Source organism: Caenorhabditis briggsae (assembly GCF_000004555.2).
Source record: "Caenorhabditis briggsae complete genome, chrX, whole genome shotgun sequence".
NCBI classification, from domain to species: Eukaryota; Metazoa; Nematoda; class Chromadorea; order Rhabditida; family Rhabditidae; genus Caenorhabditis; species Caenorhabditis briggsae.
The window spans coordinates 15,416,921-15,440,999 of record NC_013491.2 but is presented as its reverse complement, the minus strand read 5'-3'; the positions used below and the strand labels follow the sequence as shown (position 1 = coordinate 15,440,999).

The following is a 24,079-nucleotide window of genomic DNA, read 5'->3' as shown; positions in this document are numbered from 1 at the left end:
TTTAGGAAAAGGATTAATTAGCCGATTTGTGCTTACAAGAGAAATCAGCGTCGTAATCCTTAATGCACATATGGTGTATTATTGTTCTTATTTTTCTGAAGAACGTCTATCCCACGATCGTTTCTGAAAATAAAACAAAGGAATTGAAAAATTTAGCATAGAAATCACCCTGAGCTTTTCGTTTTTCAAGCGAGGAATCGGAGACATTGAAACTTTCTTATTAACGTTTTCTTCACATATATATGAAACTGGCACGGAATTTTGACTCGAGAACTGGCTAGAAGAGAAACTGACACACGGAGAAGAGGATCTTCGAATTTTGGGGCACACGTGAAGGCTATTAGATTGACTATCAGAAAACGAGAAAATACCTGAAGTTAAAGTTTTTAGATATAGCATGAGACCACAGTAATACTTACTCCTAGTTATATTATGAGCGTTTTCAATTTCATTATTGAAAGATAGGGAAGAGACCATCCCAAACGTTGAGGCCACTTGTAACTGCACATTGAGTTCAAAGGCATGAGCTTTGAATGGTTCTTCATCCTCAATCTCATCAGGAAAATCTTTTAAAAACTTCTCCTATGCACGAAAATTACTTTTTGAATTACCTCGGACTGGAGATGGATGATGAAAAACCTCTGGAGGCGCTACAGCATCAAAAATCTGATTGCTCTCTTCACCATCTGAAATGTTAAATACTCGTATTCAATTTTCCCATTTTCGATTTACCAGAACTATCTGTACTACGAGGTTTGGAACTTTCTCGAGATTTACTCCTATCCGTACGCGGTCGTAACGTCTCAAATGATTTCAGGGCTTCTTTTGTCAACGTCATCGAGATATCTGTAGAATTGAAAAATATATTTTCAGATCAAATTGGTATACTCTTTTGTTTCACACGGCAAAAAATCAGGAAGCATTTTTCGGAAAAAAGTGCTGTTGAATGAAAAAAAAAACTGACAATAATTGAAGGCTGAAGATGAGATAAGGATTAATTTTCTTTTATGATACAAGAAAGAACAAGCGAATGTCTCTTCCTGAGAATGAATAATCCCCTTATTGTGTATGAACAGAGAAAGAAAGATGGATATCACCGCGAAATTGATCCTAAACGAGATAAAGTGTGATAAAGTGATAAAGAAAACGGATTTTGGAAGTCTTAGAACAGAGATGCACTCACACCCAACTGTTTTCGGTCAATTGAAAATCGAAGAAATTTTAAAAAAAAAAGACAAAAAAGAATACTTCGACCAGTAGAGAAGACTGTTATCAATGTTTTGGTCTAAGTACTTCCAATTAAACTATTTCTTCTATCTCCTTTTTTTATGGGACACTATCACATTTCTAACCTATTGGCGCATGTTCGAGTGTTCAAGGTTACTGATGGTTAGAGGAAGTGAAACTAAAAAGATATGTATAACTCATATGGAGACTTGATATGCATTGAAAAAAACTGCTAGGGTAGGGTCTGCTAGGGAAGCAATAAGTTTTCAGATTCAGAAAAATAATTAGTCTCAGGTTTTTGAAACCTGAGACACTCATCGTTCTATAACAAGTTCTGAATTTATTTGGATTAAGTGAAAAATAAGGAATACAAAAAGATTAAGGCGAGCTTAGATAAAGAAAAATACTGAAAAAGTCTATATTTTTAGAATGTGGAGAAGAATAACATTTAATAAAACAAAACCAGAAAAAATTTAAAAAATTAAAACTACGTTTTAAAAATTGAAGCTCAATACAACAGAAAACGCAGGCCACCAAACATTCAAAACACAACGGTACAATAGAAAAGATAGTTCTCATTACAAAACAATAGAAGAAAAAGAAAATGGTACAAGAAATTTAACAGAATAAAAAATGAAATGATTTTTAAGGATTTTCAACTGGGGTGGGAGCAATTGCGACCAGCTCCACAGTGGTCTTTGGGGGTTCAGAGCGCTTAGAGCTCACTCGGAAGATTCCTCCTCATCGGATTGGGTCTCTTCGGATTCATCGTCTGCAAAAAAAAATTGAAGATTGAGCTCAGTAAAAACTTGATTGTGAAACATCGATGTCCAAAATCTGAGGACATACTCACAAAAATTTTCCTTTGAAAACCATATTTTTTCAAAAATAAACTGAATTATTTTACAAAAAGAATCTGGAAGCATGAAAACGTACTGAACGCTAATTAAATGCTTTTCCAATTCACAGGGTCAAAAAATATTTTTTGAAATGTATTTTTTCGAAAACTACAAAATAAAAAGGTAAAATAAAAAGTTCCTGCTCAGAAAAAGATGAATTTTTACATTTCAAACATTTTCTCGAAATTTTTTTTTGTTTTCGATATTTTCCACGATTTTACAGATTTATTCAAAAATAGCAAAATATATATTCGAGAAAATGTTTGAAATATTAAATTACATTTAATTCTAATTATAACCCAACAAAATTCATGTTTTAAAATTTCATGTCCTTAAGGTCTTTGAAGTTGAGAAAATCGTTTTTAAAATTGCTGTTTTGCACTGAAAACGCGATTTTTGGTACTGAAACTGATACAATTCGGTTGAAACTGGCGAGCGGAATCTAAAATTTTTCAAGATGTCCAGCTAGGCTTAGTTCAAGTTATCCTGAAATTTATCAAAATCTTGGTTTGAAAGGCTTGTCAAAACTCCTGAGATCTGAAAATTTCCTCCTCTCAAAATAACCAAATCAGATATCACACCTGTTCATTTTTGATGATTCAGTGAACTTTATTTTACACTCAACATCTACCACATCCTTCATCCCTTAACCAATCAGTCTATCTCTCAATTCATGCTCCTCTACACTATCAATCAAATTGTTTTTCTTCGACTCGCAAGACTCGTGACTTTTTAGATTTATTATTTTCCTTCCTCAAACCTCCTCCTTTCCAATTGCCAAGTTCTCCGGTTGGCTCCCCAACACGCCACTCTCCCAAAAGTGCAACATACCCGCCTGACTCTCCACGTCGTCATGAGAAAACTGAGCATCGTTGAAGCCGCTTGTCTGGGATCCGTTGCTCTCGGAGCACCTCTCGGCACCTGATGATTCTTGGCCGACCAAACACGCATTGTTCTCTGAGTCTCCTTTCAATCCAGTTTCGTTCTCTTTCCTCTCCTCAGTCTTTGTTTCCATCTTCTCCTCGATTTTCTTCTTGCTGTTGCTGCTGTCATGATGATCACCGTCGACATCGACACCACCACTGCGTGCCCTTTCCACCTTCGTTCCCAATACCAAAGAAATGTGTTTCACTGAAAAATAGACGACCTTGGAAGTGACAGTAGGCACTTGTCAGAGGGAAAAAATGGGAAGCGAATGAATTTATTACCATTCGGCGACAGAGGAACGGCGAGGTTTTTCAAATTGCGACGAGGCGATTGAGATCCGTGAACTTCGATATAAATCGAAGCGGATGGGTTGGCTTCAAGAAATTCGCCAACAGTAGGATGTCTGTAAAGTATCCAGGTATTTCAGATATTTCAGCTAGATGCTCACGTGGTCTCAATAGCTTCATACGGTTTTTGAGTCAATTCGTCCATTTCCTCAAGCCATTTTGCGACTTTGGCAATTGAACGCTGATGTGCTGCCATCTCTGGTTGAATCACTGAAATATACCGTAATAATTTTGATCGCATCATTCAAAATTGCATTTTCAACCGACACACACTCGCTTATCATTTTGCTTTTTGTACTCCACTCCTTTCTGTCTAACTTACAGTTCGGCGTTGGCGTCGGCGCCTTTTCGCCCGACAGCAATACCGCTTTATGCAAACGATGGCTGTTATCAGCGCTATGTTCTCTCCATTCCGTTTGAGCCTTCGCGTTGTATCGAACAACGTTGAAATTTCCCTTCATCATTTCTCGTAGTTGGACTGCTGGTGGCTGATAGTATGGATTGCGAACCAATTGAACCGTTTTCGGGGGCATCTGATTTGTCGGGCGATCGTACATGAAAATCACTTTTCTTGGAATCAGATGATTTGGAAGACACGGATGATTGCGGAACTGATCGAATGCTTGATGAGCAGGAGAGAATTGATCACAGGGAAGCGTGAAGCTCAGTGCAAAGGAGTTGTTATCTGTGATGAAACAAGTGATTGATAGCTCCTGATTATTGGTTTATGACAGTTTCTCACCCCAAGCCTGTTGAAAGTGCATGCCGTTGATTGGTCGCTGATAATCATAACCTGGACGGGAGTGGAATTGAGGTGATTTTGGCGAGGAGCCAAGTGGGGGTGGCTGATTAACAATGCTACCTGGAAAAAATTCAGAAGTGATAATAATTTTTTACTGGGGAAAAAACTGAAAACATTCATTTATGTAACTTGTGGAACCTACTAAAATTGTGGAACCTACTAAAAAAAATAAAATTTGAAGAAGCGGGGTTTTCAGTTGATTTTTATGATTTCCAGGAATCTTTAGCTCGGCTGTCAAGTTTCCGATCACTTTGAAATATTTTGAGAGTGTGAAACAGACCTACATTGAACAATTCGCATTTAAAGAATTTTCTTATAACTTCTAGTTTCTCTGCTACTCACCGATTTCGAAAGGACACTTTCTTTTTGCTATTTTTGTACTTTTACTGTCCTTCGGAAATTGGTAAATAACTTGAAAACTAGGAATTTTCAAAACGTTCTGTGAATTCAAAGTTTTGAATCTAGGTCTGTTTTATATTCACTAATATCTTCAAAGTAATCGGAAGCTTGAAATCTGAGCTCTATACAATTGAAAATGGGCTACATAAACTGAAAAACGCGTGTTTCAAGTTATTTAAAGCCATACTGTAGCTTAAAATATACGGAGTGAGCAGAACATAGCACAAAAATAGCTACAGTATCGCACTCACCATTTCTGTCAAATACTGGAGCAGGGAATCCATGAGTACGCTGATACTTGCAGAATTCTCGGAAAATTCGGAATTGGTCTGAAATTGATACAATCAGGTTTTGCTACTTTTTAGGCAAAGCTGGCAGCTTTCGTTTGAGATAGCGCTCCTTTTTTCTTACCTCTGGCATATTTCCTCTGTTGTTTAGTTTCCAATTTACCGTACTGATTCATCACTTTGTATTTTTCCTCTCGTCGAGAAGCGAACTATGCGCCTTCTGTAATAAGAACGATGTGGCAACTACCGTAATCCTTTCAAGATCATCGATTCTATTTTCAAGCGGCATTATCTTGTCGATAGATACAACTTGATTCCTTTGGCAAAAGGACAGGACGAGTGTCATTCTCTCTGTGTGTAAAGTAACAAGAACCTTTCAAGTGGTGGTCGGAGGTAAATGAAACACGAAACTAGAGAAAGAAGAGACAGGGAAACACCGAATAAAAAACGAAACGAAATACACATTGATGGATGGATATGAATAGAATCAGGAATGCTGTTCATTTTTTTTAATTCAATAAGAAGAAGGTCAAGTCTACAGTAACCATCTCTCAAAAATATTTACACAGAAAGTCCTATCAATGGCCTATATGTTAGTTGTTGAGTAGAATGTTGAATAAAAATAGGGGAAAAAATGAAAAATTGTTATCAACAACTTCATAAATTGTAAAACAGTCATCCTAGCGGTCGGACAAAATTGAATGAATAGAAAAAAGTGAGGCCTAAAACCGAGTCTGAGCGCGCTTCTCCCACACCCCGACAGGAGGTGGGAACTCGCACTCCCCTTTCACTCCCGCGAGGACGCGGCGCCCATGGCCGCGACGGTCGTTAGGCCAGCGGCGGGAGTTTGAAATTTGATCTCTGTATTTCGAAATTATTCAAATCAATTTACATTATGTTGGGATGAATATTTCTGGAAAATTCTTAGAGGAACAAAATGCCATGGCGGAGAAGAAGATTATAGTGATGAATTTTAGGTAAAAATCTCCGCCAGTCAGCAATAATTTACATTTTTCCGAAAAAAACAAAAATAGTTTTGGCCTGAAATTTTAAAATTAGCACCGATGGACCCGTCACTTCACAGAAAAATTTGATTTACAGTAAATCCGGCTGGCCATTACTGAAAATTACTTTTAAAAAATGGACATTACGGTGGGCCAGAAAATTATAGTGTTGTATTTTGGTAAAATTTTCAACCAGGAAGCCATAACTAACATTTTTCCGAAAAACAAAAATTGTTTTGGGCTTAAAAAATTCAAATTTTGCACCGATAGACGCGTCGCTGCAGAGGAAAATAAACTTTTCGCCTCACAAATCGATTTATAATATTTAGGGTTGAATATTCTTGGAGAATTCTTTAAGGAACTAGACGCTATGGTGGACTAGAAAATTATAGTGATGAATCTTAATCAGTATTGATTCAACTAGATTTATAGCTTTTCGTAACGGATATTTCTGGAAAATCCAGAAGAACTAAACGCTATAGTAGACAAGCAAACTGTGATGACATATTTTGGTCAGTATCCGGAAACAGGAATTCATGATTGACATTTTTCCAAAACAATAAAGTAATTTTGACCTAAAAACTTGAAAATTCGCACTGATAGACCCATCGCTGCAGAGAAAAATACAAATCATTGTGGAAAAAAAGATTTAATAATGATGAATTGTTGTCAGTAGAGATTTGAATCGATTTATATTGTGGGGATGGATATTTTTGAAAAATTCTTCGAAAAACTGAACTCTATGATCAACAAAACAATAACATATACTGATAAGTTTTTATTCAAACTGTCGGCCTGGAAGCTATAACTAACATTATTCTGAAAAACAAAAATAGTTTTGGCCTAAAATTGACCGATACGCCCCGTCGCTGTCGAGAAAAAGACGTTTATCGCCTCATAAACTACATCATTAAAACAAGCGGTCAATTTGATAACATGTCTGGCTCTTTTCCACCAACTGTTCATTAAAACTAGTCTAGACTAAGGAGAGCTCATATCATATGTCGCATTTGTTAAACTAAAGTCTATATATTCATATTTTGTGGCGAACTTAACGAACTCTTGAAAACGTGAAAAAAATCAGAAACGTGTCTGCAACGTGATTTATTACTACAAAATCTTACAAAAATGAAAAAGCATCACAAAACTATTAGCAATCGGGTGAATTATCAATTGTTACATCATTCGGGAATGAAAAAAAAGGAGATGCGAAGAGTGGCAAAGAATGATATCTGAAAAGTCTGGAGACTTCAATTTTGATCGTTTCTGAAAATTAAAGTTTTGTGACTATCCTCTATGTTTCTCCACCTAGTCCACTGACGGAAACCGCGAGAATTCTGGAAGTTGTTGGTGACTCCATCCTCGTCAACTACACTTGTTCCAACTGGAGAAACACTATGTTGGAGATGAACTGGTGGTCGTGGTACAGGAACACGGATCATGATCGAAGCTCTATAAACTGGGTCATCCAGAAAACTCAGTAAGACTAGAACTTACGTTTGGTGAGATTTTTGGTAATGGAAATGGCGTTGGTTGTGGTGATGGTGTTGATAATTGTTCTGATATTGGTGTTTCTTGTAATAATGAGGTTTTGTTGGAACTTCAACAACATCATTTTTCTCCTCCTCTACAATTGCTCCTCCAGTCTTTCTTTTTTCCTGTACCAGCTTATTGATTTGGTTGTTGATGTATTCCTGGTTGATCAAGTCATCTCTGAAAAAATTTAAATTTTGAAAAGAAAAAACTGTGAATTAGATTACCTTCTGCCGTAATGACGTGGTTTGCGATAATCGATGTTGTTCTGGTCATATTTTTTTAAATAATGTGGCTTCTTTTCCACAGTAGCTTTCATTTTCTCGTGCTCATTCTTCACCGGAGCATTGAGGTTTGGGAACTCGGCATCCAGATTCTTGGGCTTATATCCGTTAATTGGTGTTTTAGAGTTCCCTTGAGCTGGATTGAAATTCTTGGTAGCCGGAACGAAAGTTTTGGCATGTTGCCCAAAGTATATATTAGGCCCGGGTCCTGGAGTTGTCTTTTTTTCCAATTCAAGATATTTCATTTGATGAGCAACATCTTGTTCCATTGGAACATATTCTTGTTTTTTGACAGGGTAATTCATCAGCGGACGGAACATTTCTGGATCCACTTGACAATGATCAAAGACCGGGCTACACATATCTTTGCTGCTTGGATAATTGATAGAGCGACGTGGAAATCCTGGGCTTGGTGCTCCTGGAAGCTCCTCCGAGACCATTAGTTCGAACATTTTGTAATAAGTGGGAACCAGCTCCTTGAATCCGAATTGCTCGCAACCAGGCAGTGGATATTCAACCATATGATCCCAGTCGGTTGGCAAAATTCTTAACATATCATCGTTCCAGGCGTCGGTGAGGGTTTGAAAGAGAGAAAAGTGTCGAGTTGCAGTAGTACAGTAATACAGCAGGGATGTTCGGACTGGCCTTTTTCGGAATTTCGGAATTTCTCAAAATTCCGATTTTAAAAAGTCTCAGAATTTTTCGATTTTGAAAAAATTCGGAATTTCGGAAGTTTCGGAATTTTTCAAAATTCGAATTTTACAACGGAAATTTCATTTCCCATCATAAAACCGCAAAAATCTTTTGAAAATTGACAGAAAGATTTCGACAGCGCAAAACAAATATCAAAATTAATTCTGTTTGAGACCCGCAGGTCAATTTTTCCCGTCATACTGTAGTCGAAAAAGTTTTAATTCTGAAAAATGCGTCTGAAAAATTCCGGTCGGAATTTCGTTCCGAAAAAATCTTTCGGAAATATTCCGACCGGAATTTCATTCCGAATTTTTTCTCGGAATTATTCCGACCGGAATTTCATTCCGAAAATGGTCGGAATGTTCGGAATTCCGAATTCCGTTCCGAACATATGGTGGGTTTAAAACAATCCTAGATTGAAAATTTTGCATTTCTGGATTTTTTTTCGAAAGTTTTTTCAGCTACCTGCCGTTTTCTGAAGGGCACAGGTTTTTTTTCTTATTTTCACAAAACAAAACAGATAAAAATGGGTGTCTTTTAGTAACTCACTATTAGCTGGAAACCCAGAAACTTTCAAAAAATTATGTGAATTCAAAGTTTTCAATCTAGGTCTGTTTTAGACCATGCAACATTTTCAAAGTAATCGGAAACGTCACAGCCGAGTTTTAGACTCCAGATAATTATCAAAGTGGCCGAAAATCAACTAAAAATCTGAATGACGGTCAACATAAACTGAAAAACATATTTTTGTACATTATATTGACCGGTACTGTATTTTCAGAAATAATAATTCCAGCAACAGAGTAAAAACAAAACGAAAAATATCTAGCGAGATGTCACGTTTCAAGATTTCCTTCGTCATATTTGAGGATTAACAGCTAGAAATTTTTATTCTCGTTTGTATTTCTAATCCAAACAGAATCGTATTGAACTTCTTATCATTCAATTTTCTCTTTTTTGTAGAATTTGCTCACTCCTAGTATGATCAGGAAGAATATCACTAAGCGATACAATTTCGGGTTCTACAATATTCCTAGAATCATCTTCGAAGCAAAAAAGAAGAAATACTTGTTAACCAACTAGAATAGAAGTTGCGGGTCTACGAAATTCGTTACTTCACCATAATTAATCAAACGTTCTTCGACTAGAAGCAAAAATACTTCAAAAACGTCCGCCATTTTTTTTTCTCTCCTTTTTCAAAAAGCACATGACATTCTGACTTCTGCGAAAAAGATGAGAATTTGAGATATGAGAACGACGTTCTCAAGTTCATCGTAAGGAAAAGGAAACTAACCTTGTATTGGAATTGGTTTGAATTCTCACCACGAGACTCTTTTGCTAGCCAATCCGGATTGGTCAGCGTTCCGTTTCCACTTTGAGAAGTGATTGGTGTGCGACGCCATTCCATTTGACCGGTCGCGGACGTCGGCGCCGCGTTCATTCCGTCTGCGCCACCCATTGATTGAAAATTGATGACTGGAACGTTTAGGACGAGGTGTAGGGTTCGAAATTTTGGAGGAAGGAAAGACAAAGAAGGCGAACCAGAAATAGAGAGAAAATGAAAAAAAAAATAGCAGATGACTAGTGGGTTGTTTGTATTTGAGTGTCGGCAAGAACACAATCTGAGAGAGTGAAATTAGGAAGAAAAAAAGAAAGGAGATGGACCATGCCATACGCTCCGTCGTTCCAAATGTCTGTATCTCTTTGCTTGGAACACTGCCTGCGAACGTCCGAAACAATTAGCAGAAAGCATGCACTCTCACGAAACGGATAGCAAAAGGGACTATGAGAACGTGCCGGGTGCCGGCTCCGTGTGTCCAAAACAAGAGAGCGGAGCCACTAGGAGGCGGGGTGTTTAATGAAGATGCAGGGTTCGAGGAAAGAAGGGTATTGAAACGGTGGAAAAAAACGGAGAGGAGGGAGACTAAGGGTCTTAGGACATAAATATCTTTCCCGCTCCGTTTTTCCTGCAACGATGATGATGATGATGGTTGTGGCAGCGTTAACGAAAAACGGAAAAACGACAATTTTCTCAATGAGTCAAATGAGGTGACATCGCAGCACCACCACACATTAATGATATTTCCTGAATAAGTAAAGACAACACAACGCATATAAAATTTCTGGAAAGTTAACGAAGAAAAAGAAAGAGAAGGGTAACTACGAATGAGCAAACCAAAATCTACCCACAAAATCATACTCAGCTGGGCGGGCCGAAACGGAAATGGGAAAACGGAGAAAATGAAAAGTCTCGGTTGTCAAGGGAAATGGAATGGAAAAGAAGAAGAAGATGTTGAATAGGTCTGATAGATTCACGAGAAATATATACACTGGCAAAGTCGAGGGAGTAAATCCCCTCGTTATTGCTCCTCTATATTGAGGTACGGCCAGACATCATCCCCAGGAAGGAAGAAGAGACTGATGATTTCAAACTACGTTTATTTTCGAGAGCAGAACCTTATTCTTACTATAGTAAATGGCCGCAAAGGAAAGGTGATGAATGTGGCTCGTATGGAAAAAAAGAAAGCTTCTATTAAAAGATTAGATCCGATTTTTTGGGGATGGATTAGCCTAGTGCGCTTTTCTGGCTCAAGAATCTAATAACGGCACACATATTAACATATGTTGTCAGATTAAGCGACTGACAAATGAGAAAAAATTGAGCCGACCGAAAACTGAAATTCATTTGAAAGTTTTGAAATTTATTTTTAAAAAACTGATCTTCATTCTGTCCTGTGATTTGTCTAGAAAAATTTTAGGAAAATTCTAGAAAAGATCTTTGAGGAAATTGGAATACAAATATCGTTGGAATTTGATCTGAAGCACTAATTCGGTGAGACACAGACAACACTTTTTTCCAGGAAATCCATTTTTTCTGACATAAAACAAAGAAGGAAAAAATTTATTGAACGTTTCAATAAGAAAAAAAAACAAAAAAAAGTGAAACTTAGAAACGGGAAGTTGTTGCTAAGTATTTCCACGGAAATAAAGGAAGATGTGAAACGGCGAAAAAAGAAACAAAAACCAACTTCGTATTCGGAATTTCTACTCGGAAAGAAAATGTTATGCTACATGGAAAATCCATCGGGAAAATGCAGACAACGATTTGATCTGAAAATCAAAATGTGTTCGTAAAAAACCAGAAAAAAAACTTCAATCCAGTTCATAAAAAGCTAATTAAATGGTCAATGCTCAATTATTTTCGAAAAATACAAGCTGCACCAGTGCTGTTTGAGCTGACCTTTTCAGAGCAGCTGCTTTGCTCATCTGCCCCATTTTTCAAAAAAAAAAAGTATTTTGTAGAACATGAGAATTATACATTTTATTTTCTACAATTCTATCGGAAATAACAAATTCGAGTTGTGTCGTTTTTACAAGTTACAAGTTGATTTTTAGGTTGAACACGTTGGCAATCATTCACGAGAAAATTTGGAATAAGTTTTTGAATAGCAAAAAATTTTTAATAAGAATTTTTTGTTTGCCGCTCTCTTCTTATATAAGAAACATCATTCTACAAGCAAAATTACGGAGAAACCAATTTTTGCAACAACAAAAAATCTCGTAACGCTCATTTTCACGATTCCGCATATATGTTGACAGAGTTGATTTTTCGTTGGTACAGGTAGAAGAGTGTAATCTTCCCTCCATACCGACAGAATAACGATAAATCCACACACCTATAATGAGCTCTCCTTGTTCATCAGTGGATAGAGTCCAGATTCTTTGAGTTTCTTGGCTCTCTCCTCGATGAATTCTTTGTTTTCTTCTACCCAATCATAAACGGACGCATTATGTTCTGGAGCATTCAGAAAAAGAAGTGTAGTTTCTATAAAAAATATTATTGAACATTCCAAAAACGTGTAACTTACGTTCCAAATACTCTTTGAGAGTAATTTTATCCCTTGCGTTAAGATTGGCTTATTTGGTCATTCCAAAGTATTGAAGCCCTGAAAATCAGGGATTTGGATCAAAATATGAAATTAATTTCAAACATACCATTCGTGAAAAAATCCGGAGTTCCGAGCGAGGTAACTAACTGCTGTCGGGAGACGGCTTCAGGTTGGCTGTTGCTAGACATGCTTCGACGGTTATGTTTGATATCAATAGCTAGAGTGGCGGTATCCGATAGTCGCTTCCTATATCTAGTCATCATTCGTGGGCTGTCATTCGATGGAGAAGCTTCTGGAATAAGTTTGAAGCAATTTTGAAAGTCGTTTGATTCGGAGCTTACCTTGTTCAGCAAGAGCCAAATCCTCTTTGTTTGAGGCTGTTGCTTTCTCTTGATTTCCTGATGTGTCTGAAATTCAAAGAAACTGCTTGGGAGCATCGTAAGTCGCTTACCAGTACTTTGAACCGCACTTGAGTTTCTTGAACAGCACACGTAGTTATTCATAGAAGTTTCAGTAAATTCTGAAATCGTATTATTGTACCGAGAATCAAATAATGATAATGTAAGCTACGACCAGATCCAAAAAATCAAATTGAAGTTTTAAAACTTTGATGTCTTGAAAAGACATTATTGAAAACTCTGGTCCTTCGTGAGCTAAACGAGTAATCCAGCCAACCAAGTTTTTTTCTAGTTTTGAAGCCTTTTTTTCCTATAAACTCAATTTTTTTGTAAATCTAGTGCTCGTCTTTATTTGTTTTTTGTGTTTCGACTGTCAATGGTCATTGTGTCGGCCCTGCCAATAGTAAGCAACCTACCGCTCAATTTCCATGAATTCGGCCAGTGAACACCGAATGAATCTCAAAATCAAAAAAATCGTTATTAATGAAATTTTTGATAGAGTGATTTTTTCTAAATCTTTTTGGATTGAAAGGAAAACTCACTTCGCTTTGGAGGCAAACAATTGAGGTTCCGTTGCCAAATAATTCGGACACATTTGTGTAGATTGTACTTTTTGTTGATCGTTTTGCACATCTCGTTTCAAGCTGAAAGCTGAAAAAAGGTTTATTGTGAAGTTTAATCGTGTAGAGGATGAAATGAATAGCGCTTAAACGCAGGCAGATGAAAAAGTAGAATTGAGAAACGAGCTGCAGGAGGCATCAAAAAACGAACGAAAAAATTGAACAACTGACGAAGCCGCAAGTGTCGGAAACTATTATTTAACTGGAGAAGCAGAGAACATGTGGGCTCATATACCTAATGGTAAAGTACTCTACCGTTTTTCCGTAATTGAAACAGATTAAACAGACTCCCATAAAGATCCTATAAGATTATCTCAAAATGCAGACATCCTTGATTTGTTTTTAGTGCAAGACAACCAACCGATTTACATACATTTCGTTATCAAATTTATGTACGTGTGGAATTGTAATGTAGACTCTTACCATTCCTTATCACTAGTACACACTAAACACAGTTGAGAGTAGATGTTTGTTCGTCGGGCCATCGGGCAGTGCCGCCTTTTCCTCTATCCTCGTCTTCATTCGAACGTGTTGTTCCTGCTTTGCAAAAAAGCGGAATACTGGAGGGGCATACAGACGACGATATGAGAAGAGGTCACCATCTCGGGGAGGAATGGGGAAGAGAGAGCACACAGATTGAAGAGGGACAGACACCGATGGTGATATATCGATCAATTTTACGACCCGTGCGCATTGTTCCGTGGTCCTTCCTTGCCAGCACTAACGCGCACTCTCTACTAGACAATAATTCACGTTTCAAATACGGTCAACTATCTATTCGCGCCAAACAAAGACAAGTGTGAGTTTTTTTTTTCTTCAAATGGGGGGTCGAAAAATTTTGAACAAAATGCGGGTGTCATTTTGAGATCGGAAACAGAAAACCACATTGGATTTTTGAAAAATGGTAACTGTTTTGTTAATGAGACAATTGTTCTGATGAATAAATTTTGGAAGTAAAATAAAATAAAATTGCAAAAAAAAATTAAGTTAACAACGCAAATATTTAGCTGAGAAAAGAAAATTAAATCGAAATATAGATTTGCATGATTTGCAGAAACAAATAATGTTCTATGTGTTTTATTTTCAGATTAACGGATATGTGGACAACATATTCTCAACTTCGCGAATAATGGTTTCAGGAAATTTGAGAAGCTCGCTGTAGAAACAACGAAGCAGTTTGAAGTTTAGGACTAATCCAATACTCTTTATTTTGATGTGAAGACTGAAGTTTTGAAGAAATTTGATGGGAATTATACAATGCAAATCGAGAGTACTTCAAAACTTTTTACCTTGCGTGAGTTGTTCGATTGTGTTACAAAAACAATGAAAACTATTTTCAGCCCATTCGAAAGATTCAAATCAACCTATCTCTGCTACGAATCCCGACAGTAGAAGGCTTCTGGCATTTGTGGCCAAGTCTTGATAAGGTTGCCGGGAAATTGGCGAGTGACACGCAACAACAAGATTCAAAGCTGAAAAAACGCATTAAATTGCTGGAAACGAATCAGATTAGATTCATACTGTCGCCTGCCTGCTTCTAGCATCAATTTTCCGTTCATCTACACATCAGAAGAAGCTCTAGCATCCGACAAACCTTTTAAACCGCTGTTTTGCTCAGCTCGACAAGTTTCTCATTTCTCCACTACATCGATTATCATCATCCAATTGACGCGCGGAGCTGGATATGAAATGGCAACAAGAAACCTGTGATGATTTTATTTCCAGTTTTGCGTAAGTTCTTTGATTGAGTTACAAAGATAATAAAATCTATTTTCAGCCTCTTCGAAACATTTAAATCGCCATAACGAATCCTGGCTGATGATTGATTTTGAGATTTGCGGCCATCTCTTCGAAAAGTGGCTGTGAAATTGGCGGAGGTCGTAGCAACAATATTCGAAGTGCAAACATCGGACCAAATTGCTGATTCTCTAGATTGTGCTAAAAGAAATTGCAATGAGATCCATCGTGTCGCCCGCCTGCTCCTCACATCAATGTTTTTTTCACTTGCACATCAAAAAAGGCAATCCGAAGACCGATAAAACTGATGTTTCGCTTAACTCGACCAATTTCTCACTTCTTCATGAGATCGAATAATATCATTCCGATGACGTGGGTTGCTGAATCCGAGAGCTCCTTGCCTATGGACGGAAATTAACTATCGGATCTGTCAGAATATGCAATCACATATTTGAGCGGCAACCGACATCAACAAGAAGTTGAAACTGAACGCGGCTACTATACTGTGGATCTCCTGCAACAACGAATTCACAATGAAACTGATCTAATTGTGGTTTCAGCAAACAAATCTCCAGGTAATTCTACAATTAATATAATCAGTGAAGGCAAAACGGGACATTTTCAGATTACTTGTAAAGTTGCTGCCGGTAAACCAAAACGATAAAACAGGCAGCCACGTCGGACTTGCACCAACATTGAAGAAACATCATATGCATATGATCCAGATTCTGTCAGAAGAGAAGAAGCTTGAGAAAACAGATGCATTGAGCAAACCCACCAATTCTTCAGTTCCACGATATGGTTTTGACAATAGATATGTCGTTGTTTCTGTGCTCCGTGCTCATGATCCGGTCAACAAAGGACTTCTTCATCGGATTCGTTTCTGTGATCCGCTTTGCAGCAATTAATTCAGGAATGTGTAGACTGTACAACAAGAATCATTGGACTTCTAGTGTTAATAATGCCAGCAAAGAATACATCGTCTGCCCACCTGGAGCACATCTGGTATCGGAAACCTGAACATTCGAGATTCATTCCATTATTTCTTTGCGTCATCAGTATCCCGATTAAAAATCCATCAATGCTTTTGGCCAAAACGTTTTAGAAAAGGTGAGTATTCATTGGACATGAAAATATGCCGACTACGGCTATCATAGAAGGATTTTTTCCTAGCTCCATCCTCCACGAACTCCAGTCCGAACAACGCGCGCTCACCGGCGTCCGCATTTTCGTGGCGAGACACAGCCGTTATTTCGGAGTGTCGTTGCTGATTTTGGGCGGTTTTTTGAATACTGAAAAAAAACCATAAAAAGAGAAATATATATAAAAACTCTTCGAAGTTTTTAGGAATAGACCAAAAATGTGGGAATCCATGATTATTTGTTTCAGTGATGGAATTTTTAATGAGCCAAGCCCGCTGCAAATCTCGAAAACAGATGTTTCGGCTAGCTCGACGATTATCTCCTTCTTACACTTCTTTGCATATCATCATTCCAGTAACGCGTTAAGCTGGAACCGAATTCTCCACCTCCTTGCGGACGGATATGAATTGTCAGATGATGCAATCACAGACAAAAGGCATCAGCCAGAAATTGAAACAGAATGTAGCTACAAAAAATGGTGATCTCCTGCGACAACGAATTTTCATTGCAACTGATTTGGTTTAGATTCCAGCAAAATATTCTCCAAATAATAATTTGAAGAATGAACTCAATTAAGACAAAACCGCAAATTTTCAGATTACTTGTATAGTTTCTACCGGAAAATCAAGAAAGTGAGACAGACAGTATGCATATGACCCAGATTCTGTCAGAAGAAGGAAGATTGAGAAAACAGATGCACTGACCCCATGCCCTACTTCTTCAGTTCCATGATGTTGTTTTCGACGACTGAGCAGTCATGGTCTACTTGCTCCGTGCTCATGATTCGGTCGGAGAGGTCCTTCTTCACCCAATTCGTTTCTGTGAGTCACTGTTCAGCAAACAATTTAGCAACGTGCCGACTGTACGGAAGGAATCATTGGATGGAAAACAAAAATTCTAAAATTGGCGATTGAGATGGACCTGCACACCTGAAACAAAACTGGAATATTAAATCCGGATCTTTCATTAATCCCGGACTCATTCCATCCATCACATTTCTTTGCGTCATCAATAGGCCGGTTGAAATTACATCAATGCTTTTGATCAAAACGTTTCGTAAAAGGTGAGTATTTATTGAAAATGAAAATATGCCGACTACAGTTTTCATGGAAGGATTTTTTTCCTAGCTCCATTCTCCAAGAACTCCAGTTCGAACAACGCGCGCTCACCGGCGTCTGCATTTTTGTGGCGAGACACCGCCGTTATTTCGGAGTGTCGTTGTTGATTTTGGGCGGTTTTTTTTTCGAAAAATGAAAAAAGGATAAAAGAGAAAAATATAAGATAAGCTCATCAAGGTTTTTGAAACTAAATCAAAAATTTGTTAAACAATGATTATTTATTTCAGAGGTTGAATTGTTACCATGCCGAAAACTTCATTAATTTTACGAAGATCTCAATGATGATTTTTCACATCAATTTTGTACAAAAACGAACATTCGACATAAAAAAATTGGTTTGATGCTGAGCTGGAACAAAAAACGAAATATTTAATTTTGAAATCACTCAAGATTTCGGAGTTCATGGATTCGCTCAAGGAAAATGGGATTGGAACCCAAATTTCGTTGAATTCGCTAGATGTTTTCAAGTTTACTCACAAGGTTTCTACGCTCTGTTCCTATTGCTCTAAGACATGGTTATTGCCGACATATCAGCTATGGTCTCGCTGCTCTCTGGCAACGATACGGACAAAAAGGATTATGTAGCCAACGTGACGTACATGTGAGTCGTTTAAATATGAAAGTTTGAAATGTAGACGATTTGCAGATAGATAAAAGAAATTGGATATCGAGAAAAGGAATAGCCGATGATAAGCGATGTGAGACTCTGGTTATATCAACCCAAGCAATTCTTTGCTCAAAATCGTTTATTTGCCGTCCATAATTGTCGTTTCGTATGAATCGATCAAATGCGTCTTTGATCTTGAACCCCACGTATAAAAAATCTATGTTGTCGACATGAAGTTGAGGTGATTCTTTGCTTACAACGATTAAAAAGATAAAAACAAAATTTCCAGATCGCTTGTGGGGTTTCTGTTGCAATTCATCATTTTCAGTTTCGGAGAGCCCCCTTCCAGCTATCGAAAAATGAGTCAACAGTACAAAAGAAAGTCACTACGGTCAGAAAACCAAAAAGCTAAGACAGGTAATCACATAGGATATGCCATAAACGAACATGGCGACGCTGGACGAATTCCAGCATTCGCTGTACGACATTTGGGAGCTTTTCATGGATGGTGCTTCCTTATGAAGGGCGTGAGAGCTAGATTATCTACTCCAACTATATTGCTGTGAGTTCAATTTTCATTTTTTATTTTCATTCAAAAAATAAATTCAGAGCTCCAACCACGACATCCTTGTAAGCTCCATGCATCTGCTACATTGCTCTCATCTGTAACCAGAGTTTCGACTGCGTGGTTATTTTCCAATTTGAAAATTCGTGATGCATTTCGTGATGATTTCACAGCCAAGTGCTCGATTGAAATTAAAATGATAAAGGCACACTGATATTTTCACTCAAAACGTTTAATAGAAGGTGAGTACCTATGATAACTTGAAATATGACTACGACTGCCGTAAAACTATTTTTTTTCTAAAATTCTATTCTAGAAGTCCCAGATTGAAGAACGCGCGTTGTTGTCCGCATTTTTGTGGCAAAACACCGCCTTTATTGCGGTGTCTTGTAATAAATTTTTGACGGTATTTTGAAAAATGAAAACTAATGTGAATGAAACAAAAAGAAAACACTCCATCAAACTTTCCGTAAAGTAGTTATAAATGTGTTACCTAATGAATAGAGATGCGAAGAAGTCGTGGTCATGATTTGAGAAATATTTTTTCAGAAATGTAATTGTCACTATTGCGAAATCTTCATTCATTTCACGGTGTTCTAGTTGATGCTTTGTCTTCACATCGATCGTTTACAAAAACAAGAACTCAGTATGGAAATCGGTTGATATTGAGCTGGAACGCAAACCAAGATGTTGACTTTCATCATCAGATGCACTGAAGAAGAATGGAAATGAAAACCGTGTTGAATCAATCGAATGTTGTGAAATGAACTATGAAGAATTATGTTTTGTCAGCATGAAGAAATTTCAAGGAGTGAATGAGGAAAATCTGCTGCACACCGTGGAAGCAGAAGCAACCTGGAGAATGTCAAGGGAGCTATGGTATCCTCACTGCAACTTAACTACTGTGAGTTTAACCTTCATTTTCCATTTATATAGAGAAAGTTCCAGAAATTCATTACGTTTTTTAGTGAGCTGTATCCATCGGGTTTGTTGCTCTCATCAGTAATCGGAATGTTGTTGTGACAAACATCATTTTCAAGCTGGGAATGAAAGATATTGCTAATTTCAAACACGTTTGCGCATCCCGCAAAAAAATCATCAATCTGCTTTAAGTCAATGTGATTGAACACCAATGGGATTTTGCACATGAATAAAAAAAATGAAATTTCAACTTCAAACCCAGCACAGACGGTAGCGGTAGAAGGCGTTCAGAAGAGATGGTTCTTCACTCGAAACTCAATTATTTTGGCTACTTCAAAGTTTTTACTATTCCTATTAATATTATTCTTCTTGTTGGTAAGTTTTCTGCTGGTGAGTTTTCAAATCAATTGTTTTTGCCTTCCCTCTGAAAAGTTAGTGCCAACTGTATTTTATCTGGTATCGGCTGGCCTTCCTGTTCATGGTTGAAGGCTACTCAAGAAACTTTTTGAATTAATTTATTAATGTAATATTGAAAACGAAAAAATTTAAAATTTGAATGTTGATCTCTGTAGTTTCAAAATTCAGTTTCGTTTGGAAACACAGAAAGATAATTCCATTTCTTCGGAGCGAAGCTTCGCTTAAATTAATTGGTTGCCAACTTCGGTCATCTCACCCATCTCAACCACATTGTCGTCTTCGCTCAAACCCTCAGACGTTAGACATCCTACGATGACGCTGGACGAGAAGATGAGGATCAGCAAACCAGCCAATAGAATCATGTAGAAACGGATTCTTTGATGTGAAAGATCCGATGGCTGCTCCAGCCGCTCGTAAGAGTCGGATACAATGAATTGGAAATTCTCACTGCTAAAAATGGTCGATTGTGAATGCTATGCTGATTTCTTCCAAAAACTTACTTGAGCTTTGTGTGTAAATTGAAGGTGAGTTGGCATTTTGTGAGAGTGGATTTGGTAGAAAAGAACCGAAGCAAGATTCTGAAAGATGTTATTAAGACTCTATTCGCCTTTTTTCTAGACTTACATATCTGCATTTTTCTTGGCGTCTTTTTTCCCTGTGAACGTTAACAACGACTCAATTGCTTTCAAATCAAAAGTAACTGTCGTTTGTTTTTGCGGTCCCTTCTGGGAGAAAATGACATTCGAGAACGTTTCAACGTATATTCTGACAGGTGATGAGCATTTAGTTGAAACAGAAACCCATTTATAATCTCCCTTCACTGAAAAAAGATATTTTCAAATTTTCAAGACTTAGATGAGTTATAATTATTATAATAAATAAAACCCGATTACCGTAGGAAATCATGTTTTTGATCGAGAGTCGGAGGTCGTAGGAATTGTGGAAGGAAAAATAGTGAGACTGCGCAGCATTTGAAAAAGTTATTGAGAATGTAATAGCAAGAATGAAGAAAACTTTGAGAAATACACCCATGACGGAAAAGCACAAAAGAGCTAGAAACAGTAGTCCAAGGGTTTGCCAGCCGACAGACAATATTTCTGATGGAAAATTGTTTTTAAATGAAAAGAAAAGCTGGAAAAAAGCATTAGTAGATTGAAAAGAAAAGATTATCAGAATTGATTGAGGAGGAGCAAGAGGAGATAAGATTGAAAAAAAATATGGTAGAAATTGTTCCTAATGTTTCTGTCCTGCAAAAAACTGTTTTATTGATTCTTCTCTTCTTCCGAGGATTCGAAATTTTTAATTTTCCAAGTTTCTCAATGATCTTCCATATCACTCAAATCCAATTCTTTTGAAATGATTTTAATCTGTTATCACTTTCTTCATTACTTATATCATACATTTCATCGAATTCAGTTTTTTGAAAAATGGGACTATAAACTATCATTTTCATTTTATTTGATGGGATTCTTCCTTTTGCAACACAAATAGCAAAAGTTGAAACACACAAAATGATTTATATTTCAGAATCGTTTCTTTGTCTCTAGGTAGCTTCAAAGAACAGTAAATAGAAAAATTGAAATTGAGAAAATGTGGAAGGAGTTCAGATTGGGATTCGAGAAAACACTGTTAAACCGAGACATGAGGGATGAAAAATTGTAAGTAGTGAACTGGGAGCTAGAATTACATGTAACAGGATGAGAATGGTATAGAAAAAGGTCGGGTGGGGTGGAAGGGAGGAACTCTTAACACGATTGTGTGAGGAGAATTGACATTCCAACGATGAAGAATGAAATAGCGATGAGTCCACGAAGAAGGAGATGACGATCACTGACTTCGGACGTTTCGGCGGTTTCGGCGATTTTTGGTGGCTTCTCCTCGTACAGGTGGAGGGCGGATCCTGGCAAATGGAAAAGAGTGAAGTTTTCCATGCTGTAATTCATTATATTTTGGATTGAAACCTCAGTCTCGTATTAACTTACTCGATTGGTTCCGCAGCAATTGCCACTGCAAATCTGCAGTTAGTGAAGGAATCCTCTGTTGGGAACATGTAGAATTGGATACTGCAATTGAAGGAATAATTGAACATTTTCATTCCCGAAAACTCACTATTCCTGATCTTTTCCAGGTTCATAGCACTCCATTTCAATCAACTTGAGAAGAGTATCCACGCCTGCAGTGTCGAAAACAATTCTCGCCTTCGAGCTCTCACGATCTTGTCGGTAGTAGTTTCTGTCGCATTTTCCGAAACTCCAGGCAATCGGAGCAGAGCAGACATAACTGATGGTGACCTGCGCGTCGTAATACTTAGCTGAAACAAAATAAATCCATTTTCCGAACAGGCTGTCAAAAGAAAAATATATCAAATACTTTGCTGGTTTTTCTTAGTTTTTGAGGCAGCAAAATTTTCTAATAGAAGCCCATCCTATACGTGCACCTTGATCTCAATTATCTCGGTCTCTTCATAAAATCTCAGAGAATATTAAAATAAAAATTATTCACCTTAACTCCACCAATATTTCATCAGTTGGTAGGTTTCTGATATATATCAAAGAAAATAGGTATATTTGAAATCTTCAAATCATAAAATTACTCAAAGGAGGGGGGGGGGGGAGATGGACAGGAGATTTTTTGGATAAACTTTGGATCAACAGTATGCATTCTGTCGTAACGGTGTACGCTTAATGTCACTCTGCGTAGAGCTATCGCGCACACCGTTATGCATACCAATCGCCCGCTCCTTCTTTACTCGTATGGCTCAGTCATTAACGGTGCCACACCGTCAATCAAGTTTAATTCCTAGAGGGGCGTATATAAACGGAATTATGAGAAAAATATGTTTTTTAATGTTCTCCCACGATAAAAATTTTTCCGATACTATTTTTATTTTTGAAAACCCCAAGTTTATTTTCTCGAAGTTCTAAATTTTTTGATTCCTCTCCTCCCCCAACCGAAACTCACCATTTCCAAGCACTTCCTTGAGGGGCCCTCTGAATCCGAAAGTTTGATTCTGATAGAATTCAAAGGAGACTTCTCCGATATAGGGTGCAGATGGGGGACGGGCCGCGACGTGGTGTTCCCCGGCAAGCATGCCAAGAATGACGATGGCGATGATCTTCATGTTTGGGCGAGAGGCTGAAATTCACTAGATAAAAACGACAAGAGGAATCAGAAAGAAAAGAACAGAGAAACTTTTGAAAACAAGCAGCGGATCGTGTAGCAAAACATAATTGAAATACTGTGCACTTTGAGGAAGAGAGAAAGAGAAGAGTGAATGGGGAGACAGTGTCCGAAAAAAAAACTCCGCCCAACTAATTTTTTGGATTCATCTGCGTCTCTATTATAATACCCACCATACTGAATAGAGATTTCGAACAGTCAAATACATTTTAAAAATTACAACAAGCTAGAAAAGACTATGACACCTGTCGAAGTTGTCTCCGGGTGGTACACACGCCTTGATGACAACAGATGCAGAAAGCGTTCCCTAGCAGAAAAAGCATATGACAAGCACTAGAAAATCAAACAAAACAAAACAGTCGGTGCCAGGACCCTTGTTTACGCGCCAAAATGTTTGATCATGTGTTGAATGTCCTTCAGGTGTGACTTTGTCTTTTTCGGTAACATTCAAAGCGGTGTGCTTGTTTTTGAGTAGACAAATAGTAATGGGACATTCCACAATGAGTTTCTACAGTAATCCAGACGAAAACAAAAGTTTTGGAAAAATGTCGAAACTTCGAATTTTAAATCTCCAGAACTTCAGGGTCCGTTTATGGAAGCTTCGTCAAAAAATTCAGAATATCAGATTAGTTAGTATTTTAAAAGTTCTGAATGCTCCGCTTTTCGAACATTTTGGGATTTTGAAATTTCCCAGCACGGAAGTGCGAAAAATTGAAAACAAGAAAATTTTCCGCGTGCGCCTTTGACATACCGTAATCCTAAATGCTCTGATTATTGCTAATATCATACTTAAACTGTATAGGCGAGAACTCCAACGAACTTGTAAGACAAGGATAATGGAAAAAAAAATGGTATTAACCAAAGAAGAAAAAACCTTTAGTGCAGCTGCTGGGGGTATTGAATGCACCTACTGAGGTCCTTTTTTCTAAATACTCCGTGGGCGGTCCTTCCTGGGAAATTTGTTTAATCTTGTTGAGTGAGCCAAACAAGAGAGGGAATAAATCTCTAATCATAAAACAAAAGTACGTAAAAGATGACGAAAAAAGAGTGATACGAGAAAAATTGTCTTTCAACTTAATTGA

At 37.5% G+C, this 24,079-nt stretch overlaps 6 protein-coding genes across 6 annotated transcripts; 1 reads left to right on the top strand and 5 right to left on the bottom strand.

The window, feature by feature from the left end:
* Positions 1-59: 59 nt before the first annotated feature.
* CBG15547 lies at positions 60-5,234 on the bottom strand (the record flags this gene model as incomplete). Its single annotated transcript, XM_002645378.1, has 9 exons — positions 60-123; positions 226-371; positions 2,887-3,257; positions 3,335-3,456; positions 3,502-3,610; positions 3,672-4,085; positions 4,143-4,262; positions 4,853-4,930; positions 5,099-5,234. The coding sequence occupies 9 exons, from the start codon at positions 5,232-5,234 to the stop codon at positions 60-62; spliced, it is 1,560 nt and encodes a 519-aa protein (XP_002645424.1).
* Positions 5,235-7,287: 2,053 nt separating this feature from the next.
* Positions 7,288-8,263, bottom strand: CBG27937 (the record flags this gene model as incomplete). The annotated part of the gene is made up of 3 exons (XM_045240223.1): positions 7,288-7,344; positions 7,503-7,605; positions 7,653-8,263. 3 exons carry the CDS (start codon positions 8,261-8,263, stop codon positions 7,288-7,290), a joined length of 771 nt encoding a protein of 256 aa, XP_045099669.1.
* Positions 8,264-12,079: 3,816 nt separating this feature from the next.
* On the bottom strand, positions 12,080-13,323 carry CBG27936 (the record flags this gene model as incomplete). Its single annotated transcript, XM_045240222.1, has 5 exons — positions 12,080-12,228; positions 12,399-12,584; positions 12,634-12,699; positions 12,744-12,812; positions 13,233-13,323. 5 exons carry the CDS (start codon positions 13,321-13,323, stop codon positions 12,080-12,082), a joined length of 561 nt encoding a protein of 186 aa, XP_045099668.1.
* A 4,496-nt stretch (positions 13,324-17,819) lies between these two features.
* On the top strand, positions 17,820-18,548 carry CBG27935 (the record flags this gene model as incomplete). Its single annotated transcript, XM_045240221.1, has 2 exons — positions 17,820-17,908; positions 18,524-18,548. The coding sequence occupies 2 exons, from the start codon at positions 17,820-17,822 to the stop codon at positions 18,546-18,548; spliced, it is 114 nt and encodes a 37-aa protein (XP_045099667.1).
* A 1,490-nt stretch (positions 18,549-20,038) lies between these two features.
* CBG27934 lies at positions 20,039-20,849 on the bottom strand (the record flags this gene model as incomplete). Its single annotated transcript, XM_045240220.1, has 4 exons — positions 20,039-20,267; positions 20,318-20,395; positions 20,442-20,637; positions 20,711-20,849. 4 exons carry the CDS (start codon positions 20,847-20,849, stop codon positions 20,039-20,041), a joined length of 642 nt encoding a protein of 213 aa, XP_045099666.1.
* Positions 20,850-21,562: 713 nt separating this feature from the next.
* Positions 21,563-22,938, bottom strand: CBG15553 (the record flags this gene model as incomplete). The annotated part of the gene is made up of 4 exons (XM_002645379.1): positions 21,563-21,749; positions 21,800-21,880; positions 21,927-22,128; positions 22,779-22,938. The coding sequence occupies 4 exons, from the start codon at positions 22,936-22,938 to the stop codon at positions 21,563-21,565; spliced, it is 630 nt and encodes a 209-aa protein (XP_002645425.1).
* Positions 22,939-24,079: the final 1,141 nt, after the last annotated feature.